The sequence below is a fragment of the Musa acuminata genome, chromosome BXJ3-4 (genome assembly GCF_036884655.1).
Source record: "Musa acuminata AAA Group cultivar baxijiao chromosome BXJ3-4, Cavendish_Baxijiao_AAA, whole genome shotgun sequence".
Lineage (NCBI taxonomy): Eukaryota > Viridiplantae > Streptophyta > Magnoliopsida > Zingiberales > Musaceae > Musa > Musa acuminata.
The window spans coordinates 38,168,572-38,190,929 of NC_088352.1; the positions used below are offsets into that span (position 1 = coordinate 38,168,572).

Below are 22,358 nucleotides of genomic sequence, written 5' to 3' on the forward strand. Positions count from 1 at the left end.
GGATGGCGCTTCGGATTATGCTTCCTTTGCTCACAGAGAATAGTCAACTTCTCGCTCGTTATTTTTGTTATAGCACTCCTTTTGTGCAGCTCTAGCAACGTAAGAGCAAGTTTGCACTTGCAGCCCACCTACGGCTACTTGGGGCAATGATTCGGCTTGCCCCGTCTTGCTTGATTCGCCACGATACTTCGCCATAGTGAGATTACGAAACTTTCGCTATTTGTTTGAATTGCTTACTCGCTCTAATGCCACAATGTCATGAACTTAGCTGAAATTGTCTAAGTCGTAAGACACTCTTGTGTTATCCATCCATAAAAGGTCAGTCTAGTTGCAACCTCCGAAGGACTTGTAAAAGAATAAATTGATGAGTTCGAAAGCAAGTAGCGAATAAGTCTCGACATCTCGTGAAGATTATAGTCTTATAAGCAATTCAGTAAACACTCGATTTACAAGAGAGAAAAAAGAGGAAGGAGAAAACATAGACTTTAGAATACAAATGAATAGTCATAAGTTCGCAAACGACTGCTCACCAGGTGTTGAGCGCATTAGCAAGTTCTCGTAAGCTTAACATGCGAACTTGTGAATCCAATCAACACCCAATACTATTCCAAAACCCCGATTCAACCTTATGCCACCCGGGAGTTTTTAGGATACTGAGATGGCTGATATTTCACACCATATTTAGATTACAGAAAATAGGTCACGACACGTGAAAACTAGGTCATTTTGGGATAATTTTGTTCGTTCTAAAGAACAATCGTTCTACGATGCTATAAATTATTCTTGCTTACAGTTTCAAACAAAAATACATAAAACAATGCAAAACACATTGCTAAACATATGTGCTAGTAAACAAAAGCGATGAATAATTCGTTCACCAAGATATTACGGGTGCACAATGGTCATTCGCGATAATAAGTTATCCAATTAATAGTTGAAAAAAAATGTGAATGTGTTTAGAATTAGTCTGTTGTCTAAACCTCTAGTTGCTTCCTATTAATAGGTGCTCTAATCCTACTATTTATCCATGGAAAATTGGATGTGGATGGAATAAATGGAGTAGGATGATTTATCGAAAAATATCCTTCATAATTTTTGTTTATTTGGGAGCACTTGCCTTTTTCAGAATTTGGCGTTATTAACATGATAAAAGGACAAAATTTACCTAAGGGTTCGGAGGTGCTAAGGTAGTTGACATTTTACATCACAAAATCATCAATCAAAATCCTTTACATAGTTAGAAATATTTTTAAGTTTTATATAATAGCAACAAAAAATAAAAACACTAAGACTAACCATAGCACCTTTTGTCTCTATAATGTTGCCAATATAAAAACACTCAAAAATATTAAAATACAACGAAATATAAAAAACACTCGAAAACATTGAAAAACAAGGAAAAACAAAAGTCTAAGAATGTCATGGATATGATTGATCACCTTGGTTGCATTGCTCCTTGCCAATATGACCTCGCAATCTCATTTATGACAAGAGGATGCATATAATTATTCCTAACATTAACCACAACCTCCACCCAACTATCGTGTCACACTACAAAAATGCTCCTCCAAAGTATTTGACCCTCTTTAGCTAATTACTTTGCAAGACTTAACATTTCCTTCGAACTTAAACTAGCTTAAGTATTAAAGGAACCTTGTTGTGTATAATCTTCACATAAGCTTTCGACTCGGATCCTAACACTACCACAACCTAAAACAAACTTAAAAATGGATCTCGATTGGCTCTAATTCCTCATCCATATCGAACAATCAAAATATGAATTAATATATTAAAAATTAAATTAAAAATATATTAAATTTAATTTAAAAAATTAAAATCATCTGAATAGCAAGAAAAGAAAACCAATGGAATCACCATGTATATGGCTTTTGTATACTATGTCGAAATATGGAGATGAGTTACAAATCTTGCAGCGTTGAAGGTAGGCTAGACTTTTGGACGCATAGGCCCAGCAGCGATGAGAAGCATCTTGAGATGATTTCACAGAGATAACAACGTCATTACACATAGACGAACCAGGAAATTGATGTGGCAGGAAAAGTATGTCCAAAAATCTTTTGGCTTTGGAAAGTAACATAGTGAAGGCAAAAGAAGCAAAGGAACAGATTCTACGACCAAACATCAAATTGTTGAATCTTAATAACAAATATAAGAATTGACTAATGCTGCCAATTTTGGAGAATAAAGGTCAAAGCATAAATCTAAACATTGACAAACAGCTAATAAAGCTTTACATGCCCAAATTTAAGAAGAGCAGCAAGATGTATTCTGGCTCACAGGCTGCCCACGTATCTGAACTGTTGGTGGTCTGGCACTGTTCATGGCTGGTTGGCTGGCCATCCTGAAGCCATTGAGAATATATTATTGTCAATAAAAGAATAGCTGGATCTACAGGAAGTATAATAATCGTTAACTCTAAGGATGAGGCCGAGATACCTGTTTTTTATGTCTGCTGTCATCGCCATGAAGGCCTGCTCTACATTAGTAGCATTTTTTGCGCTAGTCTCCATGAATGGAATACCAATTTCATCAGCAAATGCCTGCAAAAACGACAAGGAATTAGCAACCAATACAATCAATATTTATCAGGGAAAACAAGAACAAAGACATTTTCTGCAGAATCCCTGTATGTTTATACATGCTTCATGCTTCAGAAATATCGAATCCAACCGTTTCTCTCATGGTGACAAATGCTCAAGAGTTTCAAAAACTACATTATTGGCAAATCCGTAACAACTGATAGCAAGACCTGTTGTATATGTTTAGAAGAGAGAAATTACAATAGGAGATTAAAGTAACAGAAAATGGATCACCTTAGCTGTCTCATAGGACACCACTCTGTTTGCAGTAAGATCACACTTGTTCCCAACCAGGAGCTTGTTGACGCTGTCACTCGCATAGCGGTCAATCTCATTTAACCATTGCTTTACATTGTTGAAGCTTTCTTGGTCTGTCACATCGTAGACAATCTGCCACGCGAGAGGGAGGGAGGAGCAACCACGTTATCAAATTTGACTTGCAAAGCATAATATGGAACTATTACTAAAGTCAAAGGTGAAACTTACAATAATACCATGAGCACCACGATAGTAGCTGCTTGTAATTGTCCTAAATCGCTCTTGCCCAGCAGTATCCCACTGTCAACGTAAGTGATCATAAAAGAAGAGGAAGCTCATCATGAAGGAGAAAGACATCATGTCTTCCAAAACACAATAGAAAAACAGGAAATAAAAAAAAATGCCTTCAATAATATTTTAAAACACTGCTGTTTAGCTAGGTTGACTCATTCAACTTGACACCTTCAGGACCTCTTAGGTGTGCCACAAGTCAGATCAGAGTTCCCAATACCCACACTAAAATCATTGCTGCAAAATTAAACAATTTAACCACCAACTATATAATTTATCAGTTAATTCACACAGGTGGCAGGGAATGTTGCATGTCTTATATAAACAAAACAAAAGAATTTTTTACCCCTCAAAACACAACATGAAAGAACACCGTCTTCCAGCTCCATGAACTATTTAGTATAAATTGCAAGTTCACAAGGAAATCAGCACTGGTGGGAAGGATGTTACATGTCTTATACAGAAAGAATCTAGAGTACATATTTCTTTACCCTCAAAACACAACCCTTAAAAGCACTGTCTATGTTCCTGCACCATGAGTCTACCACTCATGTCAATACCATTTATGATGCCACAGTTGCTAAAGATTCCTTTAATGCATTTTCCCATAGGATTTCAAAGGTAACCTCTAGACTCAATCACAGGACCAATATCCCCCACTTCAACATAACTCCTCACCAACAAAGTCACCTGTTACACATGCCATTCATTTTTCTTGAGATTACTCATTTTCTCAAATAATTCTAGATGTCAAACCTTTCTCTCAACAAAATTCCAGTGAGTAGAAAAGGCCATCATTGCTTAGACAGATACTCCAATAATTTGTGTGTTCATCATATTGCTAAAATTGTGCTTATATCAGTCAGTGACCTTTTTACCTATTTCATTCATGTACCCTCCTCTTTTCCTTTCCCTCCAAGGCATTGATTCCCAATCAAATTAACTGGAAGCGGAAATGGAATCCTGTGGACCTAATGCCAAAGCAGGTCAAAGTCCATTTAAGTCTAAGGATATTGGTGCTGAGGGCTAAAATAACTAGAGAAAACCTACCAAAACTAGTGCAATTTTTCTCACGATCTAGCCTAAAGAGAAAATGGATGCATTAACTTGATGAGACTGGAGAACATATTCTAGAAGTATTCAAGTTCAAGTTAAGATTAGTTGATTCATCTACCCCATATAACATCATAATAATCCTCAACTTCCAATGTAGAGTTATTTGGCATCACGATCTTTCCAACTTTAATGGCTTGATGAGTTAAACCTCACTAAGCCAAAGCTAGCCTAGAATCATGCCCTACTATATAGTATATCTGAGGTCTCACCAATGGTGGCTATAGTGTTATATACCTCTAGCCCCGTCCACGAGTAGCTTTTACCTACTTGGGCTCTCTGACTATATCTAGTAGTAGGTACCAGTTGTCAAGTTCCAAACTCATGAGAAATTAAATCCATTTACTCACAACCTAAGCCACATAATCCAAAATGCTTGTCTAAGTTAAAGTTAGTATGTCAAGTTAAAGAAGTACATTGTCTGACAACATATTATTCAGAATCATAGTTGACTCAGAACACTCACAATTTGAAGTTTAATGGTCTTTCCATCTTGCTCGACAGTGCGAATTTTCTGAAAAGGAGGGAAAAGGAAACATCAGTTATTGCAAGCTTTAAGGAGACATTTAATATTGCATAGAAATATAAAACTTCTACTTACAAAATCAACTCCAATGGTGCTGATGTAACTTTCCAAGTATGAGTCATCCTAACAAGAAAAAGAATATATGATTACCACATAAGAAAAATTATAGAACAGAAATTATTTATAGTTTCTGCAACATTCAAATGAGGATTGTGATAGCTTTGAACTTTTAGGTATATCTTCCACAGTATGTGTGAATATCATGATATCAAACAAGAACAACCGGATTCTTCAATCTTATCATAGGCTAGAATGCAAATAAGTAATTATAGGACATAACAGATCTAATCAAACCTTTGAAACAAAGCTCATGTTCTTTAGATAATTTGGATTGGTCTTTAGATATTTTTTTGCATTCTCGGAACAATTGGAATTTTGATATACCACAATCTAATCTGGACTCTATCCACTCATGACAAACCTAACTGCATGATCATCTAACTTTCTGACCTCTAAATAAAGTATCTACTGTTTGACAAATTTACAATTTGGCTTGATGATATTAAGGCACGATACAAATAAATAGTTTAAGCATATAGCTATATTGGATTAGACTCTTAAATCAAACCTCAGTTCAAAATTGGATCATACTTGCTTTCTAACAAACACAACTTTAAGCAATTTTTTATTTGCACTCAACAAAATGTCAATATTTCCATTATAGATGATCTTTAGCTCATATGCACCAATTGTCTCAAACATATGACAACCTTGAGAAATTTAACTTTACTCTTCTCCAAGGCCCATATGGTTAGAATAAATCTCCCACAATTTGAGCAAACCATGCCTAAACAATGCAAACAAAGTAAATGCTTCAAAAGCCAAAGTTTAAGAACAGCAATATCTACTACCTAGACTGAGTGATATGAGTTCCATTCTTTAGTGATTAATCCATGAATCATATAACTCACAACAACATACAATTTCTCCTATTAGATTATGTAAACAGCCAAAAAAATACTGCATATTAATGCTTTAACTGCCTAGAACTTAGTTGCATATAAAAAGAGAAAAATGAAACACAGAAAGCATTCCAATTCTGCTTCACATCAGGTAAGCCCAAGCAATTTTAAAAAAAGAAACTGCTACTCGGGTGGCAACTAAGTATGCTGTTCCAACCAATAAGAGTCCAAAAATAGTGCAGAAAAACAACTAGCACACTGGGTCAAAAGTTTAGCAGTAAATTCAGAAGAAGCTACATAAAAATAGAAAATAACATCTTGCTACTCACTGCAAATCTCAGGAGAAGACAAGATTTGCCAACACCTGAATCTCCAATGAGTAGAAGTTTGAATAGATAATCACTGCAAGAAAAGAACAAAATAAAGTTAAAATTTCCAATCAGCTGAATATCAAGTTTCACTCTTGTGATAAGCTGCTTTCATGTAATCCAAAACATACATAATCCACTAAGGACAAGAAAACTTTGTTTCAATAATTGCAATATATTTGCTTCTTGTATCTATAGCATTACAACTCTGTTATCTGACAATAACATGAAACACATTTTACTATTAGGGCACAGTAGATGACAAGTCTTCCCACAGTAGAAGCTAACATGGTTATCACTGATGTGCTGAAGGCCAAAAAAATAACATATAACCAGACAGATATGAAAGACATCAAAGTAATAATACATTCTGTTATGACATCTTGCAACTATGCAACCACGATGTGCTAAAAAGGAGCAGAATATTATTCACAACTAGCCACAGGTAGGTCAAGATGATTCTAAGTGTACAAATTAGTTCTAGACTTCTAGGGATGCTTCATACAGAAGAACAAACTAAATTTTAAACACTTCTTAGCAACACTTAAATCTAACAGGATCAACTTATAAATAGCACCTCAACGCAGAAGAACTGCTAATAATCAAACTGCTGACTCATGTCATGGTCAATATACAAACTAGAGTGAGTAGTCTTCCTTGAGGCAGATATGATGCACTCTCTCTCTCTCTCTCTCTCTCTCTCTCTCTCTCTACGTAAGACCACAGGAAAACTAGCCTGGAAAATTTTCAGCCTTTGACAAACCAATCCACTTTGCTACTTATGTCTTCGTACTTTGTATCAAGAATATCAGCTTAATTCTACAAATCAAGTTTCATATCAACCTCATCATAAAGGTATGGAAATTTGACTTTGAATATCACAAAGACAGTGAACAGTAACATACCTATGCATTTAATGGGTTAATTAGGTTGGGGTCGGTGAACAGTAACATACCAAAAAATTGCAAAGATGTGCAAGGCTTTTGTATATGCTGGTCGATAAAAGATTATAAACAAAAAACTAAAAAGATTGGGAAACAAGTAGCAAGCAACATAAACTCGAAACTAAAAGATTTTCTCAAGGAAGATCTAAAACAGAATAATATTTTTTTTGAAAGAGAACATGTAAAATCTAAAACCTATATCAACTAATACATTAAAAAAGACCAACTCACTGCTAATCACAGATAAACAGTAAACTGCATACTGAAGTATATCCGGAGCCATCAAATAAACAAAACGTTGATCAGTATCCATGTAAAAAGTTATGCTCACTTATCCAAAGAATAGCAGCGTTTTTGGTTGAGAAGTCAGGAACTTTCGGAACTTTCAATAGAACTTATTAACTCAACCATCAACTCATCCATAATAAAAGAGACGACTCCATGATTTTAGGAGAGGGCAGTTATGAATCAGTGATTCTGCCCAAACTCCACTGAACAACTACACTACATAGGAAAGAGTAAAGATGGCATACCGATTCGACATCACACAATAAGTTAGTGTTATTTCATTGAGATTATTAAATACTCTTTGTCAATCGTTAGCAACAGAGGTAGCACAAAACCAAATCCCGACTAATATCGAGGTACTATTATTTGACCAGGTGGGAATCCCTTGTCGACGACGATAACAATACACCAAGATCAGATCTCAAACCGAACCACCAGATCTAACCAATATAATTGGTCAACATAGCCAATCTAACACCCAATTTCTTGATCGAGGCCCACAAAAACTAATTCTGTATCGCATCGACAAGACGCTGCTTACCTCTAGATCACACGACAGAACGGATCCACAAAAAATTAAAAGACAAGAAGATTTGCAAGCAAAACCTAACAAGCAACCAAAAAGAGAAACCGAAAGAAAATAAATCGATCAGGATAAAGAATGTTGCACTAACTATTCCGGATTCATGGCGGGATATCGAGGGGGGACGGCTTCGCAGCCGCTGTGGCCTTCCCGGCGGATTCTGGAAGGGATTTCGAGGAGTTCTCCGACAATTTGGGGATCGGGCCCGATGGATCTCTCTCCTTTCTATAGTATCGATATTCAAAAAAATGCGAGAGACAGAGACAAACCCTTAGGATCTCCACGTGGGGCCCACATGAATGACCCAATAAAGAAACGAGTATTCGGTCCGGCCCTGAGACAAGTGGACAAGTATTTTGGTACAAAAAATCAGGTTTGTTCAAACTTGACGGCCATCGAAACGTTTCCGGGACGGATGCCTTGCCACGTATGCAAGACAAATAACGGAAACGATAACAGCCGTTACATATGAATCCAAAATACTTTTCGTGTTTTTTCTTGCGATGGAAAGCGATTTATATTTATCGACGTTAATTACGGACAATTTTCTTCACATGTTTATTTATTTGCAAGAATAAATAAATTAATATGGCCTCGAAGCTGGATATGTCAAAGGACCACCAACGAGCCCATCTAATTCGCAGGCCTTTACGGCTCAATTTATGGGCATTTGATTTTTGCGTCCACTGATGAAATGTTAGATGCATAATGAATTAATCAACATGGACCCCAGTCCTGATGTCCAGTGAGGCAAACACGTCGGACCCCCACACGTGCCACGTCTCTCTGCACGGCCGGTGAGCTGTGGCCTCCCTTAGGATTCCATGTGTTTCGTGTCCCACCTCCAATGTCCTTTTAATCTTTCGACCAAATTATATGAGAGATTTAGAGAATGTGTCATAATTATCATATTTGGACTTTGTTTTAGTAGGCAAAATAAATCCTGCATTGACTTCTACCTCTCTACTGTGCATTGAGTCCTTCGTGAAATAGAAGAGTTCATTGGTCTGCTCTCGATGGCCCCACCATAACTCATGAACGAAACCAAGAAAAAGGACGAAAAGAAATAGAAGAGTTCATTGCACCAACATCGCCACATACAATCTGTAAACTGAAATTACCCAAATAAATCATACAAGTGCAGTGTCCAGTGATCTCCTCTCAAATGGCTCCAAGAATCAACGAAGTAAACCAAGATGAGGATGAAGATGAGTTATCACACCAGCAGAAATACGCAGAATCCGTGACCTGAAAAGCCACCCATGCAAGTCTAAGAGAACAAAGGCTTTTCTCTACAGCAGCAGCACTACTGCACCAGCCAATGCCAACGGTCCCACCTTGCTGCCTCCATGCACGTACGCCCTCGAACCGCTGCCGGTGGGAGACGATGGCAACGGTGCGGTCGCCTCGGGACCCGAACTAGGTGACGTTGATTGAGTTGGGGATGGTGATGTCGATGGAGAAGTGGACGGGGATGGCGGAACTGCCGCGGGAGCCGGCACAGGTGCCGCTGTAGGAGTAGAAGTGGAAGCAGCTACGGGAGCAACTGGCGAAGGTGGCGACGACGTGGGGGCTGTCGCAGGAGGCATTGTCGGGGTGGCGGGTGGTGGGGTGGCCACGGAGGGAGGTGTGGCGACGGGAGGAGGGGTGGTAACCGGAGGTGTCGCAACGGCCGGAGGGGTGGCGATGGAAGGAGATGCCGGCGGTGCGGCAGAGGAGGTGGGAGACGCGCTTGGGGACTGCGCAATGCAGGTGGAGAGGAGAGCAAGGAGTATGTGTAGCGCTAGAGTTGGTGCATGGAAGGCCATTCTGTCTTCTTTCTTCTCAGTGTTTCTCTCTTTGGTTTGGTGACGATGTTGGTAACATATAGCGAGGAATAGTGGAAGGAGAGGCGAGAGTGGACGAAGGAGAGGCCCGGCAAGGAGAGCAGGGACCCAGTGATAGCTGTATGGGATTGTACATGAGGGGCTTCCTTCAGCTATATGTCGGTACTCATTCAAGCTAACAATGAATGAGAATTAGTACTGCTTGGCCTCTGTAAACTCCATCTATCTCCAATCCATCCAGCTACTGGTAAGAGTAACTTTATGGAAGAAAGCATTGCTAAAATGGCACAACACTGCTCCTTTATGTTTTCCATATGTTATGTAGTCTTGCATACTTGATGACTAAATAAGCTAATCCAGTGGATAGACACTTCAATCCATACGTTATGAAGTAGAATTTGGGTATAGCTCTATGCTACTCTCTCTCTCTCTCTCTCTCTCTCTCTCTCTCTCTCGTCTCATTCCATATATTAGTGATCATGCAATATGTAAGATATCAATGCAGCAAAACCAAGAGATATTGATTGAGATGATGCCTTCCTCTTCTTTCCCTCAACAGTAAGGCACCTATTTCTAAAACATTGCTGTCATTATAGAGTAAAATAATAGGAGACATTTTACAAAACAATTTATTCTAACAAAAAATTTGACCATTATAATGATGCACCAATTAATTTTTGAATGATGCTCATTCAAATAATTATCATGTTACAATTGATTATAAGAGGGTTGAAAATGTAAAATATTTAATATTAATAAAAACTAATATAATTTCTACTCATGTACAATCTACATGACATGCTAAAATATGAGAATTGAAGATGGTTAACTCATTATATTATATTTGAAAAACTAAGTAACTCAACTTTCAATGTGCCTTCCATATGTTATTTTATAATGTTTTACCATTTTTAAATTTTTAAATTTATATCTCTATACTCTATTAATTTTTCAGCCATGTCTATTGTATCCACTTTAGTTCTATAACAAAAATTACAAAAACAAGGACATTTTTTTTTTCTTATAAAGCATAAGGAGGTGAAGATGGGTTTTGGAATCAGTACCTGAACCTTTGTTTTTTTTTTATATAGTTTATTTTTCTTTTTTTTCTTTTTTTATTTCTTTCTTTAAAAAATTAATATAATGTTTCATTTTTTTCAAATAAAGTTATATTTATAATTTGAGAGATATGTTGATATCATTACAAAAAAAAATGAGGCATTCATGAAAAATTTTTAAAAAGAAAACTCTATGAATAAAAAGGGGATGAATTCCCATATAAAATATTCTTTTGGAGCTTAGAGGTATTTTCATTTCATATATCTCAAAGGACACCCATATTTATCATAATCCATAAAATATCTTTAAGTTGTCAAAGTCTTTACCAAAAATATATTTATAATATTTTTTAATAATATTATATCCAAGCTTATAATAATTTTTGAATAAGCTCATAGTATTTTTTATATTCATTAAAATATTATAAATTTATTTAAAATATTATAATTGAAGTAAATATACTCAAGAGCTGATAAAAATCAACTCATTTAAAAAAGAAGGTTTCAAATAGATTTTTTAAAGAATAATAACAATAAATTAGGGAGATATTATTTATAAAATACAACAATTCTATTTAAAATTTTTATAACTAATAAATTAGACTGATTTATCCTATGTATTCATTAATATGATATAACTTACTGTTTTAGTTATTTTATTAATTTTAATAATTTTGATAAAATAGAAACACCCTTTGAGAAATATGAAAGAGAGGAGTAGGAAAAGAACAAAAAGAGAGATTATTAAAAAAAAAAAGACTACTTATAAGAATCTCATTGGTCCAAAAAAAAATTGAAACTAGAGGTTTTTGAGGAATTAAAAAAAATCAAAATCAAGCTTGTTAGGAGCAAAAATCAGTATTAAAGAAAATATTTATATAACTAAAAAATTTGACTTTTCTAGATAATTAGATAATTTGTATTTTTTTAAATTTGCAGGTGTTGTTATTCCGATTTGATGGGATCTGAGCGACTCCATTAACCAAAAATAGATTATTATTTTTATTTATCTCGTGGTCTTCTTTTTCTTTTTGGCAATTATAAATTAATTATTAATATAAAGAAAGAGAATATAATATATGGATGGGGCCGACTGCCGGGAAGTCGGCGCGATTAAAACCCTTATTTCTTGCCCCAAAGGAGCGAGGTGACGCGAGAGGAGGGGAAAGAAGAGGGGCGAGCGTAAGGCGTACTCCGCCTGCTCCTCTCCCTCTCTCTCTCTCTGCTTCTCACCCTTCTCCTCCCTCCTTCCTTCTCATGGAGCCTCAGGCGGCCGATTCTGGCGCCTCCCCTGCTGCAGCCCCCGTGCAGAAGGAGAGAGAGAGTATCTTCGGCCAGGTGGATCCGTTCCTCATCGAAGCCCTCGAGAATCCTCGCCACCGCCTTACCGGTTGGTTTTGTCAATTCATGTTCTATGTTGCAATTCTCAGAATGGTTGGCGGATTAAGTGCGTTAGGGTTTGTGCTTATGGGGATTTGAAGGTCCTATTTGTGGTGGGTTCGGAATTTGGGCTCGTACTTGGTTTATTAATTGGATACGTTCCTTGACGGGAAGTGCATGTGGCCGATCGAACAATTGTGAGTTGGAAATTGGTACATGTCATGTCCGTTGAAGTGCGCTTGGTGTTGGGTTTGTGTTCCATTGTGTTTAGTGTGTGATACTTGTTGATCGATTCGTGTTTTGCCAGTCAAATATTGAATTCTGAATCTAATATGGCTAACAACATGTGGGTTAATACGTGAGTTGTGTTTTATTGACCGCAGGGATCTGTCATCTCTTCATCCTTGGTCTGAAATTTATAATCTTATTTGGGGGAATATGGATTTGATATTTGCTTTCTTATATTTTGGATTCTTTTTTCTGTTGATGAGATGCATATTGGGTTCTTCAAAACAGATATAGCTTGTTGTTTTGGTAGAAACACTTATTATTGCTATTATTGAATAAATTGCTTGAGTTAATTAGTCTTATTACGAATGCCTCTTGTAGATGTCTTAGTTATTCCTAAGACCATTGATTAATAGAATGATATCTGAAATTTTTGCCTTGGATTTCAATTAAATTGAGGTTGTCCTTGCATTTTATTAGTATTTGTCTTAGCAGGCCTTTATTAGTTGATATTAGAGCTATGCTAGACTTATTGCTGGTAGAGATATTTATTGTTTCTGATATCGAATAGCTAGTTTTGGTTAATTGAGTCTCATTATAAATGCCTCTTGCAAATGTTTTAGTTATTTCTAAGACCATTGATTAATAGAATGATATTTGATTTTTTTTGCCTTAGTTTGATTAAATTAAATTATTAAAGTTCTCCTTGTATCTTGTTACTATTTGGCATAATAGTACTGCATCAGTTGTATTGGAGCTATGCTTACATCAATTATGCTACAGAGATGTGTTTACATCAATGTCATATAAAAGTTTTAAAGATCATCACTACATATTTTAATATAGTGATGGACCTACTCTAGTCTTGATGTTTCTCTAATCATCAGGTGGGTGAAGTTTTAGGTAAGACAATTAAGAAAAGAAATCTTTTGAAGAGAGTACTGATGGATTATCACTACATATTTCAAGATAGTGATGGACCTACTCTAGTCTTGATGTTTCTGTAATCACCAGGTGGGTGAAGGTTTAGTTTAGAGTCTTTAGAAAAATTAAGAAAAAAATTATTTTGAAGACAGCGCTGATGGAATTTTAGACTTATCATAAATCCCATGGCAACACCATTCTCTTCATTGACATATTCATTCCATAAGAAATTAAAAGTTACTCTTTTTTCTATCATTTTCTCTCCTGATATATACTCCTTTTTGTTCTATTGGTGCTCGATGTCAAATATTGTAACAAAGATCAAAGATCTAAGGTGGTTTGGTGTTTATTATCGGTGATAGTTATGGTGGATGTTATGCAAGTAGTGGCGGTTGGAGATGGTGGTAGCAATCATGGTGTGGTCATGGTTGATGCTATTGGTGGCAATGACAATGGCTGTTATGGCAATGATAGTTAGTAGTAGTGGTAGTGGTTGTTGGTGATGATCGTAGCAGTGGTGATAGTATAGTAGTATCGACAGATGGTGCTGATTGTTCTGCCAATAATGTTAGTGATGGTACCTAGTGGTGGTGGCTGCGGCAACATTATTAGCGTACATGGTCATTGGTGGAGGTAGTGGTGCTGTTGATGATAATAGCAGCATTGGATATGATGATTATGGTGCTGGGTATTGTGGTGGTGAGTGGTAATGGTGGTGCTGGTGATAGCAGTCGTGATGGTAGTAGTTACCACGATGGTAGCTGGCGATGAAGGTTAATGTGGTAATGATGATGCTGATAATTATGGTAGTGGTAGTAATGACAATGGTGTTTACAATATTGAAATAAGATGATTGTGGAAATAATAGCACTCTAATACAAACATATTTATGCTTATGTTGACTGCATATCTGGCCACATATTTATCTACTATGGTACATGTGGCTGCTGCTTATACATGTCTGTGCTGACCACATAGCCAGTCCTGTCTACCGTTATATGGATGCATATACATTTAGATCACATATGTGATCTTTTTGACCCTCCAGAATGTGATCTTTTTTATATGCTTGTGTCAGTGCATAGTTCACATTTGGAACTATGATTTTAGCTATATGCATGAAGCTTTGAATTCATGAGACATCCTTAAGAAATTTTAGTCCTTTGAAGGACCCTCTGATTTCCATTGGCAATGATTTCTACACTGGACACTCAGGATCTTTAATCGGCTGTGTTCACACTATTTTTCCTTCGTACAACAACTTTACGTTACCATTTGTATCTCTATCTATCTAGTCTAACCAGTTGATTCCATATCTATTAGACACTTATTATAACTCAAAACTAACTCAAAGATGGTCCTGATTGATCTTTAAAAATAACCAATGAAAATCAGTAGAAAATTGCTTGAGTTGGTTTGCATCACATGTAAGGACTTCCACAATATGGTAATGGGAGTTGGTTGGTTTCATATAGAGCAGCCAACTGATGGCATCCATGATACCAATTTTGGATGATATTGGTCCTTGTAAGGACTATACGGTGATGACTCAGAGATTAAGGCTAAGATCATATGGTCACACAAGCAGGCCACCTAAATGTATGTGGCTGCTTATGTTGCCATATAACTGCATATGCACTTAGATTGCATATTGTGCTGGATAGTTCCCACGACAGTGTGGTTATATGATCACAGACACTTATGGGAACGCATAAACCACATTTTGGAACTATGGATTTAGTAACTATGTGCATTAAGCTTTTGCTTACATTCAATATTTCCTCATCATTGCCATGGTATTTGCATCACTAGAATTATTAAGAGGTTGGCTTGGATGTGGGAAGTGTGGCAGAATGGATCTTATGATCTTGTTCAGCCTACAGGGTGACCAAAATGGTATCCTGGAAGTACTGGGAGCCTACAATGCTTGGTGCTTTGGGGGCGTAGTTGTGTTATATTCAATGTGGTACGCTAATGATATTCAGTATTTGCAGCATAAACTTCCTATAAAAAGATTTAATTTAGCCTTCCTTTTTTTTTTGCACTTACGAATAACTAATTGTTGCTTGTAAACTGTAGTTCTGCGTATGGAGTTGGACATTCAGAGGTTCATGCAGAATCCTGACCAGCAACAATTTGAATTTCAGCATTTACCAACTTCTTATCTAAGATGTGCTGCTCATCGTGTTGCTCAACACTTCGGTCTACAGACCATGGCACTAGAGGATGCTGTAGATGGGTTAGGTAACAGGGTAGTGGCAAAGAAAACACCAGATAGTAAGTTTCCATCTGTCTGTTTATCAGAACTACCTGCAAAAGTACCCGAAAACGAGATAATTGAGCAAGTTAAGATTGCTATTCGTCCGAGATCAAAAATAGCTTCCCCAGGTGATGCTGATCATCTAGGAGCTAAAAGAAGTGCAACGAGAACCGTCGAAGAGCGGAAGGAAGAGTATGACAAAGCCCGGGCCCGTATCTTTAGTGGTTCTAGCAGTCCTGAGGTTGGAGGGCCATCACCCCCTATTTCAGTCGATGGAAGAAGCTTGTTTTTGAGCAGAGATGTGGAGTACCAGAAGACTGTTGAAGAAATTGAGAAAACTAATTCTAAAGATGGTGCTTCCAGAATGGCCATTTTCAGAGACCGGGAAAAGGACCGCATTGATCCAGACTATGATCGAAGCTATGAAAGGTGTAGTGCCAACTTTACATGCATAACTTTTTGATTTTTGGGTTGTCTCTATCCTTTCCTTCTGGTGTGTACTATAACTAACCTACAATTTATCAGGTATGCTAGAGGACTTCCACTTTCTCAGAACTTCAGCATGCCGGTTTACAGTATTTTTCAGCCTGCATATTTGTACTATGATGGAGGCATATCTCTGTTTGGTCATTTGCCAATGGATCAAAACAATTTGAGCTACAACATGCATGACCCAACTGTCAATGCATACGTTGTTGGGTGTAATCAGAAAATAAATGATGTTGTTTATGTGCAGTGGCCCAGCCCTACAATGATGAATTCAAACTCAATGTACCAGGTGATCCAGTTGATGTGCCACATCCACCGCGATAATTTTATTTATTTGCCAATATAAAAGGTTCCTAATTAGGTGTCTGACTCATGCAGGCCCCATTTTATCAGCAAGATGGGAGTTTCCAGCACACGCAGAACTGCTAGTCGTAGGATGCTCGGTATGACTTAACGTATGACTTATCATTCGATACATTTAGCAGGCATTGGACTTTTTTCATATCTTTCCTTGCAACTCAGGATTCTATATTTAAAGTTAGACACCATGTCCTGTACTATTGATATTCACCAAAACTTAACCAATAGCTCCCACCACACCATTCCATGAACTTAATTCGCTCAATGTGTACTTTGTATCAGAGAATCCATTGTAAGAGAAAGAAAACAGAATACTCGGTTCTGTTCAGAAGGTAAATGCCATCCCTCAGGTTATCGTTCTCTTGCGATCATGTGTAGGTTATCCTTCAGTTGTGGAATTTCCATTTGTTTCTTCTTGAGCATCCAACAATGTCAAGACAAGTCTAGCAGAATGTCAATTGATCAACCTGGGCGTGCTAGCTTTCCCCATCCCAATCCACCTGCTAAACGCGGGTCTTTTGATACTCCATCCAAGCTATGTGAAATGTCCAAACATAAGGAGCCCTTCCACTGGCATCTACCTGGTTATAAACTTTTCTACAGGAAGAGAGACAGAGGGATGTTATATCCTTGATTTAGCCCCACATTGAGTGTGTCCAAAGACTTTGATTGATTGATTGATTTATGAGGGGTTAATGAGTGTTTTTAATTTGGAATTAAATATTTTGGGCCACATATAGGTGTTTTATATTGGCTAATCCCTAACATCCTAGCGTACTAGGCATTAATATTATCAGGAAGTTACATAGAGGCCTTTCTCTAAGTGACTAGGAAGAAGCAATTTGGGCTTATTATGGAGCAAAACAATGAAGGATAAGTCACATAGAAAGGTCTTTCTCTAAATGACTAGGAAGAAGTAATCTTGGCTTATTATGCGACAAGAAAATAAAGGATAAGTCACATAAAAAGGCCTCTCTAAATAACTAGGAAGAAGCTATTTTGGCATATTATGGAACAAGAAAAATAAAGGATTAATTGAATAAATACACTCAGTTAAGATGCAATGTCAGAGTAAAACTCAATTCATGAAAAAACAGAGCTTGGTTTTTAAGAAGTGTTATTGCACATGAGGTCCCAGAATCCCATTTTTTGTGTTGCTTACAGTGCTGCTGCAACACTGATCAGCTTGGTTTGAGGAGCCATTCTAGTTTATGGTGAAGGAATTCAAATACCTGAATCATTTTTGTGGTTTGAGAGCAGAGCAAGTTGTGTTCCTGCTTGTGATATGTCAGGTCTTGGATTTAGATCCATAGATCTTAGCCTATTATTAGCGTTTTAGTTGACTTTATTTGGCTTCAATTGTATGGCCATGAGAAGTTCTCTCTTAGAATGTGCATTGACTCTCTCAAACTGGTGCAGGTCAATTTTGATTTGTGCAAAGTGAATGCCCTTGCATCAAGGTCTATTAATTATATTTTGCTTTGTTTGATGCTAGGATTGGAGGATTCTACACATTGTCAAATCTCTTTCTACGCACATTATCAAACTCTATAAACTACATAGATCTAAATTTAATAATAAATGAGAAAAATGATGTTTCATTATCCTTTATTTTATCTTGAGACATGTCAAATCCGTCCTAATTTTCTATCTAAAACCATTCAAAAACTCTCAAATAAATCATCTTATATGAGATTGGTGTGAATTTGTGCTGATTAACACTCACTATCTTGCTTTAGTAGTAAGGAACATTGTAATATCGGACCAGTTGAACCGGTGCAACCCAATGAGATTTAGGCAGAAAACCAATTATAGTTTTTTCCTTGGGATAAGAACAAACGAGACCATTCTCATATGAAGTCAGTCAACCCCTACTCAATCACACAGCTTCTCAAATAGTTTCTGACGTGACACTTGCGGCTGCAAAATCACTTGATGTTTCGTGTGATGTGATGGATTTGATCCAAGACCGACATCTTCATTGTAGTAACATCTGAATACAGTCGAAATACAGAGGGTTGGGATGAGCACCTCATCTCGTCGGTACCCCTCGCGACGTGTGAGCCGACGAGAGTCCCACCATGAATGAATGAAGCCTAGCTATCGACGGCCGACCTCCGCTGTAGCCCTTGCAGTCATGTCTGTTCTACCCCCGGCCGTCGACCCGAGGAGCACGACGCTGCACCTGTGCATCAACACAAGCGTCTTTGGAGGCCAGACCGGCGACAACATCATATGCTCACCATGTCACACACCACCTTCCCAAGTACACATCCAGGTCACAGTTGCTGCCCCTACGAAGGACCACCTGCCCTCTGCTCCTCCCATGGATTCTCCGGATCGCGTGGGAGTCGCAGTGACCGCAGGTGTCGAGTTTGGTGGGCGTTGTCGTCGTCGTTGACGCCGCGGTGTCCCGCTCGAGTTCGGCCATGGAATGAGGAAGAGGGGGACGAGGAGAAGGAGGAGGGTTGAAGAAGGTGCAGCGTCATGTTAGTTGTCACCGGGGCGTACATGCATCACTGGTCCCCGAGCAGGCCATGGGAGGGAGCTCGGAGATGGAAGGATAAGATGGGTCCCTGCTCTTGCAAGCTCCTCTGCAACTCCATGTGACACGCTTTGGCATGGTGTCGTCTAAAGACGAGGCTTTCCATTACTACGGGTCGAATCTGATGCGAAAACTGCTGTCATCCATGCCCGGCCTGTTAGCTACATGCCATGTACAGATGTTGCAAGACTTGGAGGGCAAAGTCTTGTTCGTTTTGGCCTATTATATGACAGTTCATTTCTCTACCCCTCGGAGGGAGAGGGAGAGGGAGAGGAAGAGGGCGAGAGGTAAGAGAGAAGAATGACCGGTACGGCACATATTATAATTGACGGTTTGACGATGATGGCAATGGCAAGAATAAAAGGTGGTTGGCAGAAATGACAAATATGATATAATTCGTAACATATTCGACCGCATTGTATAATATAATAGTCACAAGACAATGTAGTTTGAGACAGACACTGATATATTAATGCACAAAGAGACGAAAATTAATTGTCGTTGAATGCATAGTGTTTATATGTACGGAACAATCGAGTGAAAACCAAAATGGATGATGCAACATCACTTTGGGCGAAGGAGTGCAGACATCTTGTAAACTGCATTAGATGCAGTGATCAAAGGCATGAGGTGATGGAGAAAGGGACTTGAAACCGAAGCCAAACACTGGTCGAAGTAAATGGCTAGGGTTTCTGAGCCTCTCAATTGACTCGGCCATGAGACCGAACTAGAGGAAGCTGCACACCCCCATTCACCCCCACGCGACCCATCCAGAACTAGAGGGACCCCATGGCCAGAAAAAAATAATATTAGAAGAATAATGTTTTATTTATTTATGTTAATTTAGTTCTTTGGCTTCAGCTTTCGTAAACAATTAGCTTAAGCATGAGCATGAATAAATGGCATGCATTCATGATGATGACCAAATGATAAAAATGAGGCCCATATCTCGGCGTAAAATTGGGTATCATCTGAGGAGGGTATTATTCCATGCTTCACATCAACGAGGTGTGATGTGACACCCACCCTTCTTCTACGTTGACGTGACCACCATCAACCTATGGATGACTCCCGAGGGTAGATGCACATTACACCACGATGATCGTATTCCTTTGTGTCATAGGAATCACCATGTCCTCCGACCTAACTTTTCGTTTGGAGAACATCAATCGCCGAATGCAGCTCACTACTGTTTATATAAGTAGGGTTCGTTTCTCTCTCTCTCTTTCCTTCACTGCCATGATCATGGTAGTTTGCACCGCGTGAGCTGCATGCACGTACCATTTAGTGGACGAGTCATAAAGAACCACGTAATTTAATTGCCATGCAACATAGTAGATTAGGATGATCGTGTCAATTTATTTGGTTTGATAAAGAAGATGTGTGGGGCTAACATAGATGAATCAATAGTTCCAAGTAGTACAGATATACCATGTGATATGACAGGAGAGAGGAGCCATCAGAATCTGAAGTGTAGCTGCTGAGACAAGACAAACGGCGTTTGTGTTCTTGACTTCAGTACTGCATGCGGAGACAAAAGGAGGAGGAGAAGATAAGAAGGGAGATTGTTTGGTTTTGAACAGGAGTTGTGTTGGGAAGAGGAAGACGAGTTTTGCTTGAAGAAAACATAAGCAGGACCTGTAGATTTTAGGGCCTTTAGTGAAGCCAGTAATAAACATCAACGTCTGCAGGTCACTGCGGTGCGTTGATGATCACTTTGTTGTCGACCAAGAACTGAGTTGAGTGAATGCAGATTTAGGCAATGCGAAGACAGGTCTTCTTTAATTGTCCTACGACCCAACAGCTCCGATCGAGATGTCTCAAGCAATGCATCGTCAATCAACAATGCAATATTTTGATCTTTGCTTTCCATCTCAGGACCTAATTGTAAATATAAAAACTATAAGGGATCAAAATGCAAATAAATAAAAAAACAAAGTGAGAAGAGAGAGAGAGAGAGAGAGAGAGAGAGAGAGAGAGAGAGAGGCGTGCCCTTGTTTATCAGGGATTCGGTTTGATGTTACATTGAATCGGATCAAGAAAAAATATATTATGTATTATTTTGAGTTCTCTTGTATTCCTGTTAATTAGATTGGTATATAAGATTATAGATTGACTAATTATGATGTTCTTAAATAATTTGATATTTATATTATGAAGAAATAAAAGAAGAAAAATAGTCATGTTGGAAAAATAAGAAAATAAAAGGAAGCATCTGAATAATTATATCGAGGATATACGATTCGAGTAAGAATTGGATGACTTTGTTGAGTCTGTTTTCATACAAAAGAATGCATGTGTTTGAATTTATAGATACATGATTTATGTGATTTACAAGTTATTTTATTATTTAAAAGTATTACAAAAAAAATTATATGTTGGTAATTTCAAAAACCATTTTATTTGAATCATTATTTATTATTTTATAAGTATTTTGTTATTTAAAATTATATATGTTGGTAACCATGAAAATATTTTTATTAAAATAAATGTTTATCGATTTTTAAAAATGGTTGTTGTATTTGAAAAAGATAAAAAATATATAATTAGTATCTAATTTAAATGATATACGGTTTCATCATATTAAAATAACATGAAAAATTTTTTTTGAAACTATTTTCTAGAAAATAATTGATACTATGTTCCATGATATGATAGTTGTATGTGGTTAATATAATTGTGATCTGAATCCTATCAATGAGGATTATATATTCAGAGATTAATTTTTTTTGTCCTTGACATATGAATATATAATACTTATAAAACATGATTTTAAGTTTTATCATAGAAATATATTGTGATTATAACTATCAATACTACTGTGATTTATATTCTGACATGTACCTATGTTTATGAATCCACTATATTTATGTTTATTTATGAAAAAATAAAATATAATTAAATGTATGTTTTTCGGAAAAGTATCCTAAGCATTATTTATATGATTTAAAATACATGCGAAGATAAAGTTTTTGTGTAAATTGATTAAGTATGAATAAAGTATTCGATACCCATGCACATTTCAAAAGCATATATTGAATATATAAATAACTCATATGTTTTAAATAAAATATTTACCTGTGATAAGTTTTTATTAATATTCGAGTCACTTATAGTTTGCTCATATGATTATTTCTTAATATTCTTTAAGGATTAGGTCATTTTTAGATACAGATGGAAGATCGATTTAATAGTCTTTCGCATTTTTGTAACAGTGAAATATATATATATATATATATATATATATATATATATATTGTTTGGAGGTTAATAGCCGCATTTAACTTTGCGTTCTCTATATAATCGAAACATGTCCAACCCCTACAAGCGTAACTCCCGTCTTGTCTCTCCGACG

At 37.2% G+C, this 22,358-nt stretch overlaps 3 protein-coding genes across 3 annotated transcripts; 1 reads left to right on the forward strand and 2 right to left on the reverse strand.

The window, feature by feature from the left end:
* Positions 1–2,100: 2,100 nt before the first annotated feature.
* LOC103975550 (GTP-binding protein YPTM2) lies at positions 2,101–8,183 on the reverse strand. Its single transcript, XM_009390550.3, has 8 exons — positions 8,025–8,183; positions 6,080–6,152; positions 4,864–4,911; positions 4,729–4,776; positions 3,087–3,158; positions 2,835–2,990; positions 2,458–2,561; positions 2,101–2,362 (listed from the first exon to the last, which is right to left on the reverse strand). Exons 1-8 carry the CDS (start codon positions 8,036–8,038, stop codon positions 2,266–2,268), a joined length of 612 nt encoding a protein of 203 aa, XP_009388825.1. The 5' UTR covers positions 8,039–8,183; the 3' UTR covers positions 2,101–2,265.
* A 1,042-nt stretch (positions 8,184–9,225) lies between these two features.
* Positions 9,226–9,741, reverse strand: LOC135636423 (classical arabinogalactan protein 9-like). The gene has a single exon (XM_065148110.1). The coding sequence runs from the start codon at positions 9,739–9,741 to the stop codon at positions 9,226–9,228; it is 516 nt and encodes a 171-aa protein (XP_065004182.1).
* Positions 9,742–11,921: 2,180 nt separating this feature from the next.
* Positions 11,922–16,823, forward strand: LOC135636918 (uncharacterized). The gene is made up of 4 exons (XM_065149091.1): positions 11,922–12,207; positions 15,429–16,038; positions 16,135–16,387; positions 16,477–16,823. Exons 1-4 carry the CDS (start codon positions 12,075–12,077, stop codon positions 16,525–16,527), a joined length of 1,047 nt encoding a protein of 348 aa, XP_065005163.1. The 5' UTR covers positions 11,922–12,074; the 3' UTR covers positions 16,528–16,823.
* Positions 16,824–22,358: the final 5,535 nt, after the last annotated feature.